This window comes from Strongylocentrotus purpuratus, unplaced genomic scaffold (assembly GCF_000002235.5).
Source record: "Strongylocentrotus purpuratus isolate Spur 01 unplaced genomic scaffold, Spur_5.0 spur5_scaffold_18, whole genome shotgun sequence".
NCBI classification, from domain to species: domain Eukaryota; kingdom Metazoa; phylum Echinodermata; class Echinoidea; order Camarodonta; family Strongylocentrotidae; genus Strongylocentrotus; species Strongylocentrotus purpuratus.
In genome coordinates, this window is record NW_022145603.1 from 4,705,054 (window position 1) to 4,719,282 (window position 14,229).

At 36.5% G+C, this 14,229-nt stretch overlaps 1 protein-coding gene across 1 annotated transcript in view; it reads left to right on the plus strand.

Moving 5' to 3' along the window:
• Positions 1–4,805: 4,805 nt before the first annotated feature.
• LOC100889059 (latrophilin-like protein 1) overlaps positions 4,806–14,229 on the plus strand; it is a 32,851-nt gene continuing 23,427 nt past the window's right edge. Inside the window, exons 1-6 of the mRNA XM_030989082.1 lie at positions 4,806–4,879; positions 5,340–5,542; positions 6,973–7,039; positions 8,725–8,814; positions 12,466–12,510; positions 13,041–13,193. Of these exons, the coding sequence (XP_030844942.1) occupies positions 5,522–5,542; positions 6,973–7,039; positions 8,725–8,814; positions 12,466–12,510; positions 13,041–13,193 (376 nt within the window). The 5' untranslated portion in view covers positions 4,806–4,879; positions 5,340–5,521. The remainder of the gene's footprint in view (positions 4,880–5,339; positions 5,543–6,972; positions 7,040–8,724; positions 8,815–12,465; positions 12,511–13,040; positions 13,194–14,229) is intronic.

The following is a 14,229-nucleotide window of genomic DNA, read 5'->3' on the forward strand; positions in this document are numbered from 1 at the left end:
ACATTTTATTTGAAGGACAAAGAATAACCCCCATTTTTATTTGGGTGAAAGGCAAAACTTTTGTAGACTAACTGATATTAATCAAAAGGATAAAAATGATATCTTGAAAAAAAGAGATATCGGTCAAGGTGGAATCGACCGGATATTTGATGCTTGAAAGATACCCTTGGCAAGGTTTTCTTTCTTCATATCAGACGGTCAGAAACAACTGCGATTGATTAGAAGAGTTTGGCCAACCGTGTTCGAGTTGGGTACAATGATGGTAAACTCAGTGCTTTGTTGCACAAAGATAACCCCAAAGAATATTTGCCATTTTGTGATCAAGCAATAATAATAAGCTTGATACTTTGTTCAGGCTGGGATACGCGATTTTATACTTCGTGTTTGCAGTTAGTATTGTAAGCAACATGAATATGGTATATTATAAAGAAGTTTGTTTAAGGTAGTGCATGTGTGTAGTTTAATAATCAATGCATATCATAGAACTATGTATTTGGGATGTGTGTGTTCAGAAACATAATTATGACCTTTAGTTCTTGTATATTGTTCTGTAATTATTCTTCTATATTTTATGAAGTCCTCAATTATCTATTTTGGTGCGCTTCCTCGCACTCATTACAGTTAGTAATGTAAGCAACACGATTATGGTATAACATATAAAGCAGTTTGTTTAGGGCAGTGCATGTATGTCCTTTAATCATTGTAGTTTAATAATGTATGCATATCATAGAACTATGTATTTGGGATGTGTGTGTTCAGAAACATGTGGCCTTTAGTTCTTGTATATTGTTCTGTAATTATTGTGCAATTTCTAAATATACTTATTTCTTCTTAATTTTATTAAGTCCTCAATTATCTATTTTGGTGCGCTTCCTCGTACTCATTTCCTCTTTCTTTCCGATTGCAGTATGTCTCTGCAATTTCCCACCTGTAAAGGAAACTTCACCCAGAGAGATTGATTGTACTCTGGCACATTAATCTACAAGAATCCCCACCAAATTGTATGAGAGAGGCATAAAGCAAGAATTATGTACAGTTGATCAGCCTGACATGGGCATCGTCATATTCTTAATAACGTGATGTACTATGCGAAGTCGTTTATCAAGTTAATGTACTCAAATGTATGAATTCCTCCTTCCCAGTTGATGAAGTATTTCATTCACCTGCTATTATCCTTTGAATTTTAATTGCCAGGACGCAAATTGCATAAATCAGTTGGTGCTCTTCTGGATTAAAGGTTTTGAATGAATGAAATAGATTTGTAAACTGCTATATATTAGTATTTTTAAATAAATGATTTGCAATTTTCCCCTGTAATATATTACCCCCCCCCCAAAAAAAAAAGGTCTTTCCAACTAAACTAAAGCATGGTGCATGATACATGTACAACTTTACGTGGTACGTCCCCGCCCCCCCCTCCCCCACTCAGTGTTATTTAGGGTACGCATATGCGTGTTCCAACCGACCCCCCCCCCCCTTTTCAGCAAAAGTCCGGTGTGTAAAGTCAATACGGCTCGACCTTTTTCTTTTGTATACGAGCCTTTTTCAGCACCCCCCCCCCTTTCAGCATAAGTCCGGTGTGTAAAATCAATACGGGTCGACCTTTTTCTTTTGTTACGAAAAGGACATTTTGGCAACACGCATGGGGTCCGTCCGTTCTCGGAGTGGGGGGGGGGGGCGGGGGTACGTCATATTTTCAAGAAAATGGCTGCGCCCGTGTCATGCTAAAAAGCACTACATCATGCCAAGAATATCTTCATTTTAATCTTTTGTACACTTTCTTAAAGAGTATTTACTCTGAAGGGCAAGAATACATCTCACTGTTCAGAATACTTACCAATTATTCTGTGGGGTGAGGTTTTCTTGATTTTATAGAACGACACATTCAAATTATCATTACTTCCATGATTGAGATGTTAAACTGTTATGAATGAGGACACATTTTTTTCTACTGCTATTATTTTAATTCAATTTCCCTTCTCTTTAACTACGCGTATTACCATCGTCATATTTATGTTACCATGCCAGTAATGCAAATGAATGTATTTTCAACGTTTGACACGGCCCCAAAGTAACCAATCTTGTTTCTGTTTGGGATTTTGTAATAAAAACATAAACAAATTAATAAATAAATGAATGAGTAAAAAGGGAATAAGTAAAAAGGAAATAAATAGATGAATAAGAAAATTGCAAAGATCGTAATCACTACCGGCAGGAATTCACGAAATTACTAGTCCTTGCAAAGAACGAATTGCAAACAGAAATATTGTCTCTGTATTACAGAGACAGTTGGCATGGCAACGAGGCAAAAATGGATGAATACCGAAAAGATGACTTTGTCCTACCGGTGGAAATACCTTGTAGGTACCTTTCCTGTTCTTTATGTAGGTTTAATTAAAACATTGTTCTTATCAGAGATATAGCCTTTAGTGTATGACCAAGGCAAAACAGAGCGTGGAAATGAAACGATCTCGAGAATTTATGCCATCGTACCATGAACGGCCATGCATTATATGGGCTGAGGGTAATTACTTTTAATATAATATGCCACACAAATAATCTCCCTGTGCCCCAGTGGATTTATCAAGGGATGAATGAATGAATGGTGGTGGTTATTTTACCTGACTGCTAAGAAGCATAAATGCTTGTAAGTAAGCAACCAGGCAGCCGACGGCTTTAGGTCCTCTCCGAGGGACCTGGTAATGAGGATTAATGCCTTACCAAAGGGCACTAGCGCATCGCCATGGTTTCGAACCCGGGTCAACGGATTACGAGACCACTGCTCTACCGATTGAGCTATCGCGCTATAGATTATTTAACTGTGTCCAGTGCAAGATTAATCTATATCGTTGTTGAACTGGTTGTCATGGAGCAGACCCAGAACGAATGTGGATAGTTGTGCAAAATTGCACATCTGACAAACAAGCGATTGTGCAGAGGGGCGCAGAAAGCAAACCAAGGGTTCAGTAATGTATTGGTTTAATGATGTGAAAAGAAAAATATGGTACATTTCTTCTTTTAAAGATAACATTTTAATTCATAAGAGACATTAATAATTAAGAGGTCGTAATCATGTTTTCTGACAATGTGTGAAATATGGACATTTATTTGTCAGTTTGTTTAAGTGCACAATTTCTTGTAATTTTGTTTATGTCAAAGTTTACCTGTAATTTACCTCCCCACGTGCATGGCAAGAATAAGTCATAAAACTGATCGCGTGTCTCCTGTGAAAGTGAAGGGCTATTTTTTGACATTTTTTTCGACATTCGACATTCAATATGTAAATCTATCATGTATGAATATTTTATGATACCATCACATATATTTGTATGTATCAATTCCGCCGATAACATGAAGCTCTTACACGTATGCCTTTATTTAACCGCCTCCCAATTCATGACCACGTTCAAAGGAAAGGCAATATGCTAAATGCAAGAATATTGTTCAATGTTTTGTATTCAATCTCTCACGGACACCTAGAGATTATGGCAAAATAATGTAGTACACCGTTGTTAAAGATTGTATGGGTGTACCTAGTCTGCAGGCACAAACCCTGGTCAGTCGTAAAAGTGAGTCTGCACTATAAGACTACCATAGGCCATGTACTGTAGCTGCTCCTGACCTATATTGACAAAACCATGTGTGTGTGTGTGTGTGTGTGTGTGATTTATTTTTACAGACGTGTGTCAATCAGATATGATTATTTACGTCTGGGGACCGACCTTTAAACGTCACCATCCGAAAGACGTGACTCAGTTTTGAGCCTGCGTCCTCGGCTGAATCAGTTTGTAACTTCCACTGTTAGCTGGATTACAGGCGCACGCCACAATGCCTAGTAGGTAGCTGGGCTAGGCTTCTCTCAAGGCACAATGATTTGTTGATAAAGTGTCAAATTAGGATCCGTGCTTGTAGACTAGGGTGTACCCTGGATTTCAATTGCTCAGTTCCCTTCTGACTTGACTGATAACTGCAATGGGGCATTTGATTTCTTTCGTTGCTTACAAGGGCGAACGAAATAAAATCTTTATCTTTATCTTGAATCGACAATGCTATTTTTCTATATAAACAAGACAAATTAAAATGATCATTATTTGATAAATACGTAATTACAGCTAACATTTAGGTATCCTCCATTTCTATCACTCTGGAATAAACCCGTGCGTGTCACGAAACGGCATTGTATCGATACTTTTCAATTAAGAAGGAGCACTACTAGTATTTGTCTGAATGGTAACCATGGACATGTCCTTCTCCTGGCATTGATGTTTAAACGATCGATTCTTAACATGATAAGAGAATGTAAGTTCCTTACAGCCTTTTCACACACAGCTAAAATTCATCGTATCTAGAGATGATTAGTTTAAACGTGTTTAACTCAACAGTTTTAAACATGTTTAAAGACAATTTTCCCTGTGTGAACATCGTTTATATGATGTTCGGATAGATACGAAGTCGCGATTCATACGCCCCTCAAAGCAGGCTGCAGATACGAAGTTCGTATCTAGAGAGCTTGACATTTTGTGTGTGAACGGTTATTTGTGTTTAAACGTGTTTAACCTGGATGAAGCGTGCGCTTTGTTTGCTATGACATGACCTTCAATGCGCAATGGCACTACTGCGCGTTTTAAGAGCAGTAGTTAATCACGAAACGATTAACGATCGCACCGAAATTTCTGTGTGTGAATGATGTCGTATTTACAGCTGATCAGTTTAAAGCCCTTTAAACTAATCATGTTTATGTAATTTTAGCTGTGTGTGAAAAGGCTGTTAGTAACAACAGATTCTCTCACAAATTATTATTTTTTTTCTTTCTTTCTCCAACAATCATCACAGATCACTATATTTCTGGTGGTATGCAGTCGCTTGGAAATCGGATGCGGTAAGTTAATTGTTCCTGCACGAGTTTGTCGCCTTTTCGAATCCTGGGGCGGAGAAAAACCCTCTGAAAGCTGACATGCAAGAGGTGGAAGTAATCAATGAAGTGAAAGAAGGAGGGGAGGAAAAAGAAGAAGTAGGAGAAGATATAGAAAAAGAAGACCAAAACAAAGGAAACAAAAAAGAAGAAGAAAGAGAAGAGAAAGAATAGAACAAATAGGAAAAGGAAGAAGAAGAAGATAAAGAACAACTGAAGAAATATAACAAGAACAAGAACAAGAAGACGAAGGAAAAGGAAATCAAAGAAGAAGGAGAAGAAACGAGAAGAAAGAGAAGGAAAAATAGAAGAAAAAGGATAGGAAGAACAACTGAAGAAGAAGTAGAGGGAAACAGAGAAGAAGAAGAACAACAAAAAGGGAAGAGAAGAACTAATCATGCTATTTATTTTTCATTTATCATTACAGCTCAGGAAGGTGAAGGAACATATGGAGGGATTGTTTATTCCTATTTTACTTCAAACATCTGGAACTTCGATGCAGCACAGACTCACTGTGAAAGTTATACCAGTAATTCAGGTGGTTTAGCTGAACTAACAAGTGAAGACATTAAGACATTCGTCAATAACCTTATCACTGGGAACCATGAAATGTGGATTGGATCCAAAAAGGTAAATATAAATTATTCATTACCCTTGTACAATTACCAATTTATAACCGACGGGACTCGGACACCTGGCATGATACTAATTTATATTTAAGAAAAACAAACATAATAATTATTAAAAAGAAGGAAAAAATATCTACCAAATAAAAGAGAGAAGTCATTTGTATTATTACATGTGATTAAAGAAAATATGTTTTTAAAAATTGGTGATAATAGTGAAAACTGACTGATTGCTATTAATGCAATAACCAACGACAAACTACAACAGCTCATGTATTTTTTTATCAGTGGTGTAATAAGCCAAAGGTTTTGAGGGGGCTGAGCAAGAAAGGACTCCTGGTATCGTTTCGTTGGATGGGTGGGGGTATTACCCTCCTTTCTTTTAAATAAGAGGACTTTATATTATGTTGCATACAATTTCTCATTATAGCAACGCCACCGATAAATCAAACATTTCATTTTCGAAGTCGCGTCGGGACTGAGCTTGAAAATGTTACGTTTTGTACTTTGGAACTTTGTATTTAAGAGGACCTAGAGAAAAATCATCCATTTAATGCTTTAAGAGACTTTGTATTAGACTACCTTTATAGAGGGCATGTTTTTATTCATTCTGTACATTATGTAAATACATAGAACAGAAAAGGACAAACATAATAACAAAACGTACTTTGCGAACCATTCTGGTAAATGCATTACGCATACATGAAATTGGAATAAATTAATGAACCGGATCATTGCTTCATTTCGAACTGATCTTTCTGAAAGAAAACCAAAGGATCCCCCCCCCGATGTTTTACATGTTCTATATGCATTGAAATACTATGGGTGCTTTAATGGTATGAGTATCAGTCGCTGGATTTTAAGTGGTTAAAAGAAACATGGATATGTTGACAACGTTTCAGATAAATTTCAAATGAGTGCATTTATAGAAATGATGATATCTCGCTCTACGTCCTGAAAGCGTAGGTTTCGTATTTTCTTTATAGCACCTAAACATCAACAACTTGATACTTGATACTTGATGTGGTAATCCCTGAAGCAGCTTTTCCAAGCTATACTGGGATGGGATGAGTTGTGACAGCAGGTGAAGGTGCAGACAACAAAAGGGTGTACAATTGCTTTATACAGTAAAATAGTGACGTGCAAGTAAAAAAAAAAAAAAAAAAAAAAATCATGCTGCTATATGGTTTACAGCATTCTGGAACCTACAGGAGGTTCCAACCCTCTGATGACAGGGAGGGCGGTCATCTGGAAAGCAGCAACTGTTGGGGCAGTAACTGCAGTGAATGGTAGTTGATTCCAGAAGAAGAAGAAAACAAATCATGTACATGCCATATTTGATTTGAGTTTTGTTGACAATTATCGATAACTTATTTAAAATCTATTTTTAATGATTCCTGTGGTTTGTAACTTTCTGATCACTTCTTTTTTCAGATGCCTAGTACGTTCACCTGGATTTACTCTCTCACCGAAACAACCGGCGTTATAGGCGCTGGCAATGGTTAGTAAATATTACCTGGGGGTGTTTCATAAAGCCGTTCGTAAAGTTACGCATGACTTTACGAACGACTTTTTATGACAAGCCAAATAGGATGCTCAATCATGTTTTAACTGCATCAACTTAAGTTGAACTGTGCAGAAGTAGATTAACATTCTTATTATAACAAACATTTTTAATACAAAGTATCCTTTTTGCCATAATTTAATTGAGGTTTATTGGAAATATTGTCACACTTATCTGGCACTTCATATTCAAGTCGTTCGTAAAGTCATGCGTAACTTTACGAACAACTTCATGAAACACCCCCTGATTGTATAATAATTGAAAATAATCATTGATTTATTATTGCCCCCAAAAGTGAAATTGGGTCTAACAACAACATTTACAACGTATACAATGCACTTTGAGACAGAAGGATATGCAACAGTAAAATATTATACAAATGCTAAACAAAGAAGAATAGAAAATATATTGATCATTACTATGCGGGTAATTTGATGTCACTGCAGGAGCCTCTCCGTTGAAAAGGAGGTGATTTAGGCATTAAAATGTATTTAAAAAGGCAAACTATGATATTAATTGGAAAAAAGAAGACATTTATCATAATAATCTTAATAATAATTTGCACTTGGTAATCCCAGTACGTTTCAATAACGTTGTAAGATCCTTAGTTGTAGGACAAGCGTGATATCTGTAAAAATGGATGGTTATTATCATTTTTTGGTCAATTTAGAATATTAATAAGTAGAGGTGTATGCATGTTTTGAAAGGCTATGTTAGTTGGGTTAGAGTGGCCCTTTAAGTGATTTCGTCGGCTACCCGAAAGGAGGCAGATTCTGCCATGTACAATACATAGTTCTTGGGGCAGCCGATAAGCTAGCTGAGTTATTTGTTATTTTTGTATAGTTTTAACTCTTCCAACCTTTAACAATTTTAACGATACATCATTACTACCTAAAAATTCAAGTGTTTTTTCTTGTTAAATAGGCAATAGATCCGTATCTTTGTCAATTAGTAAAACAAATTAACTATGCTTATATCTAGTTAAAAGGTCAGTTTGTATCGTTAACGTACTGTCGACACGATGACTTTCGAAAAATCAACGCAGGGGAAATTTGATTACCCCATTATATGTCGCTTATGTCGAAATATGTCATTGTAACGTTCGCACATTAAAAAATCTTACGCTATTAAAATGACCTTCGGTTGGTTTTTCGAATGTAGTTGCGATCGTGTTTTTCCCAAATATCTGCATAAAGTTAGACTGATAGAGCAATGAATCGGACCTATAACATTTATTATTCAATTCAATTCAATTCAAACGAACGTTTAGTTTTTCCACTCAAGCTGACATATGTGTGTATATAAAATAGTATTGCTTGGGGGTATGTCACTAAATCCTAAGTCAAACTTAATTCTAAGTTGTACTTAAAAGTTATGGAGAGCCATTTAGTATTTTAAACTTTTCATAAATTCCACAACAAGAACATGAAATCTCCTTGATAAAAGAAAATATGAATGAATTGAATCAACAATTTTATGCCCTTTAAAATTACTTTAACAAAATATTTTCATAGATGCAACGTCTTTCCATAATTGTTAAGTACAACTTAAAGATAAGTTCAACTTAGGATCTTTGTGAAACACCCCCTTGACAATTAATTTGTCTTCCTTTTTTCTGGCAGGTAAAGACTGTGCTTACTACAGGAACGCAGGACAATGGAAAGCCGCTAAGTGCACTAACTCATACGGAGCAATATGCTCCAGACCAGGGAGTGAGTTTATCAATCTTTCTATTGGATTCGTTTTAAAGGCCCACTGCCATACTTGTAGCTACTTGCGCCCTCTATATAACAAACAATGCCTAATCGGTGACCATTGGTCCCCCATGATCCTCTTTTTCTTTTCCCTCCTGTAAACTATGGCAGATAAGCTTTAAATTTGGTCGATAAGAAGTCAGTTTTTATTTAGTGCCCCAGTTACGCCTTTGAAAAGTAACTAACATCAGACTGACAGCAGACCAAACAAAAATGAATACATTACCCCTAACAGCCAAGGAAATGTCGGTTTGACGAAATTACTGAGGTATTATGGGGACTCACAGGACTAACCACCCCCTCCCATCCCTGAGTACGCTACATGTTTGTTAATGAAGTGAATACGTTGTATCTATAAGTGTATCATAGAATGCCATCTGTATATCATTGCGTAAAAGGTTGCGATTTTTATCCAAAGTTGTACCTAGTTAAAATATTTAACATTTGATTAGGGGTGTACTTGCTTTTGTTGGGTAATGTAACCGAATGTCGGATGTCTAAACTGCTTTTGACGTCACTAGCCTGAGATATATTTTAATGTCTTAGAAGCTTTCTTGAACTCCTTAGAAGAAAAATTAAACCTGTGACATCAACAGCAAATGATAATGTGATGTTGTCCGGTACATGTAATTGGTGTTAGCTATAGATTAATTGGTTGTGTTGGAAACAAACGATACACTTTTACATTTTCTATATAGCAGTTGCAACGACAAGTAGTCCTACAACAACCAGTCCACAGCAGACTGCTGTTTCTGTAACCACTCACATGATAACAACTACTGGAACAACAGAATATATTACCACAACTATTTCCCAAACGTATGTACCATCGTCAACAACATACTTAAAAACACTTGGTACCACTTCAGCACAGACAACTGCAGAGTCGACAACAACAATGCCTATCAGTTTTGCTCCCACATCTGAACCCCACTCAACAACCACAGCTCAAACAACTACGGTACCTACAACAACAATGCCTACCACTCCCGTTCTAACGTCTGAAACCCAATCAACAACCACAGCTCAAACAACAACGTTATCTACAACACCAATGCCTACCACTACCGATCTAACGTCTGAAACCCGATCAACAACCACAGCTCAAGCAACTATGGTACGTACAACACCAATGCCTACCACTACCGATCTAACTTCTGAAACACAATCAACAACCACAGCTCAAGCAACTACGGTACTTTCAACAACAACGCCTACTACTCCCGATCTAACGTCTGAAACCCACTCATCAACCACAGCTCAAACAACTACGGTACCTACAACACCAATGCCTACCACTACCGATCTAACTTCTGAAACTCAATCAACAACCATAGCTCAAGCAACTACGGTACGTACAACAACAATGCCAACCACTCCCGATCTAACGTCGGAACCCCACTCAACAACCACAGCTCAAAAAACTACGGTACCTTCAACAACAATGCCTACCACTACCGATCTAACGTCTGAAACCCAATCATCAACCACAGCTCAAACAACTACGGTACCTACAACAACAATGCCTACCACTACCGATCTAACGTCTGAAACCCAACCAACAACCGCAGATCAAACAACTACGGTACCTACAACAACAGTGCTTACCACTCTCGATATAACCCACTCACCAGCCACAGGTCAAACAACTACGGTACGTACAACAAAAATGCTTACCACTACCGATCTAACGTCTGAAACCCAACCAACAACCGCAGCTCAAACAACTACGGTACCTACAACAACAGTGCCTACCACTCTCGATATAACCCACTCACCAGCCACAGGTCAAACAACTACGGTACCTACAACAACAATGCTTACCACTCTCGATCTAATGACCTCGCCATCGACATTCTTCACAGAAACTGCAGAGGTTAATTCCTCACAACAAACAACTCTGCAGCAGACAACCGGTGAGTTAGCATATACCATGACCACAGATTTGCTTGCCACTCTAATCTGTCGCCAACCATATATACTACTAACTTCATTATCAACAGTCATGACGTCAACTATCACACGCAACCGAGTATTTCAAATGCCTCCTCTCTGTCTACTTGTTTTACAGGGAGTCACAAATTTCTCTGTTTCTCTGTTTCAAAATTCAGTGATTAACTTGTCAATCGATCTACAGTGTATATCTGTTTCTGTACTGTACTTTAAATTGTTCCAAACGCTTTGAATGAATATTTCTTTTTAAGATTCACACTAACTGCATAGAGACTCATTAACGGTAAGTGATGAAAATATAAAAGAGAGATACAAATTATCGCCTTAAAATATTTCATAATCCCATATATAGAGATACTGATTATGTACAATGATGCGCGCGATCGCTCATAGTTTGTAGTGTAATGAAGCTCGTTTTGAACTTTGACCTGTGTGTCTCTTCATAATGTCCATGTTCATTGTGTTAAAGAGGGTAGAAGAAGTATGTATTTATAAGGACAGCTTTCAAACTTTCCAGAGTAACTTTCTTAGTAACCTCTAGGGGTAACTTAACTTATCTTAATCACATACGGGTCTTGGAAGAAATTGGTTTAAATGTTTATGGTTTTTTTTTTTTTTTTTTTAAATTTAAAGAAATAATTATTCATTTACTCTGTACGTATCAAATATGATTCACTTGAAGTTCATCCCCCATGTTTTATGTAGTATTCTATATGGGAGAAAGTTGAACTTATTTGTTCCCCTACAATTTACATCAACATATTTTTAATTGTAATCAATCGTGATAATATTTAGTGAAATGGATCGGTAACCGTATACAGCAAGGCGTCCCCTATGTAAAACGTTTATTTTCTATTTTCCTAAACTCGACATGGGGTGTCCACACTAAATATAATAAAATAAATATGCATACCTTGAACCTTTCCACATTGTTGTATAACTTATAACGGTTTGCATTCCCTTATATAGCAAGGAGATTTGTAACACAGTAGGAAATTTAGATTTCATGAGAACATGTGTTTTGAAATCATATCCTTTTGACTTCTGTATTTTGTTGTTATTGGTACCGTCGTAGACATGTTTATGTATTCAGTAATGCATATGCCGTCGGCAGATGCTGTTATTGTTGTCAAGAATCATCTTGTGGGTATTATTTCTAAACAGCAACAATTTTGTTTATGTTTGTGTATTAAATATCGTCATATCAAGTTTTGTCTGTTAATTTGTGTTTTTTGTTTCGTGTGCTTAATTTTGTTCAATTTTGTCATCTTCCGCTATCTCCTTTCGCTACGTGCTTTACAATTTGTCAATATTTGATGTCCAATGTTATGTTCTATTACCAATGAATTGCTATGAATATCAATGATACGTATCTATTCAATACATGAGTGTAATTACAATTATGATATTGAAGGTTACATTAGTGTATGTAAATATTAGCGAAGTATCAATGACTAGAACCCATTTTCTCAGTCTATTATAGCTGGATACACAATCACAGAAAGTAAATAAAACACAGAAATATTTGTTATTCGTTTTAAATCATTTCCTATATTGTAACTATATTAAATTTAAGTAAAATAAATTAGAATCATAGTTTGTACGAAATTTTTAATCCATGACCAAATATACCATTTCCCCCTGTTTCATTCACAGACACGACCACGGCAGAGCCAATTACAAACGTTACGGGTAACTCAGGTAAGTTAGACATCTCTTCGCGGACTCTCGCATTTCTTTAAATGGGAATTCAAATTGTCGTAATGCTCGTTCACTATTGTAGATCTTTATTATGGGCAAGCCGCATGAAAATCAATGTACAGATTTGAATTGTTGTGCACTCAGTCCTAAAGGTATCTTCTTTTTTCTTAGCATGTTACCGAGCTTGTTATTGCTGTTTCGTTCTAAACGTCAAATTGTCGATATGAATGTTTCGGTCTGTAGTTAATTCTTTAAATGTAATTGTTCAATTCTAAATCCTTTCAACTTGTTTTCATCCCCAATCTTTACACGTATCGTTTAACAGACTTCTAGATGCCGCTAATAACATGCATCTAAAAGCCGTTCTAGTTGATTCTAAACTAGTTGTGAGTTACTTGGTTGTAATGGGCAGATCTTTGCTAATTTTGTTTTGCATTATTTATTTTTTACAACAATCTTTGAATATGTGTCTTTTACATGTACTTTCATTCCAAATAATGGCAATAACCGTTCCTAAATGGCGTTAACAGGCAAATCTAGGGTGCTCGAATATCTTGTTAGTCAGCGTCGGATCTTAGGTCGGAAAAAGAGAGCTCCGTATAGTGGTCGCACAACGTTGGTTCCGACATTTCCTGCTCGTCCGCCATCACAAGTTTCTCTGTCTACTACTTCAACTACACAAAGTATGTATTTATTCTCCATCTAGTTGACAAACATGACTGCTAAAACATGAAATAATAACTAATAACATGATCACTATATTCATTTTTACTAACATTGCACGACACTCAGCTAATTAAAACATAAATGATGCACATGATAACCCTAGTCTCGCAGGTCACAGCACTCTAGGCCTTGTATGGAGTTTTTTAATTCATCAATTAATTAATTGTTTTGTTTTATTTGAACAGGGTAACTCTCTCAGTATTAAAACGGTTTTCCTGAGAGGCCCTTTTCATATAATAGGTTACAAATACAGAAGAAAATGACTAAATTGACAAAAAAAATTACTTATCTGTTTTTTGTTTTTGTTTTATACACTACGATATAAACAAGAACAAAATATCTATTTGACCAACTTATACAACATAACACACGTACTTTCAAATAAATTAACACAAAATTAAATCAAAGCTGAAACTTTTTTTGTGTGTATGTGTGTAAAGGTGTTGTGGTCGAATGAATACGTCGCGGGACTGTCGATCACAAGGTCCGCGGTTCGAGTTATTTATTATTATTATCTTTATTATCTACTTTTGCCACTCCCCACCCAGGTTTTAAACGGGTACCCGGTAGGATGCGAAAGCCAATGTGGTATGCTTAGTAATTTGAGCCTAGTATCTCTTGTTTGGAATGCTTCCCAGGGAGTGGAGAATGTGCATACATTGTGTGCAGGCAAGCCAGAATCCGATAACCGGGGTAATAATCTAAAGCGCTTAGAAACTCGGACATTTCCGACGTATTAAGCGCTTTATAAACAAACATATTATTATTATTGTTTGGTTATTGCAGAAAGAACATACTCTGGGATTTAAAAAAATATATATTACTAGCTGTTAGAAATTATCACAAATGTAGGGTTCTTTAGTTTGACTGGGCTTATCTATCCCACAATGAGAGTTGGTTCCATGGTGCGGCACCTTCATGTGACCAATTTGGTTCCATGTGCAAGGTAGTTTAAGTCAGAAATCGCGAGCACTGCGGTTATTGAGTTTGATG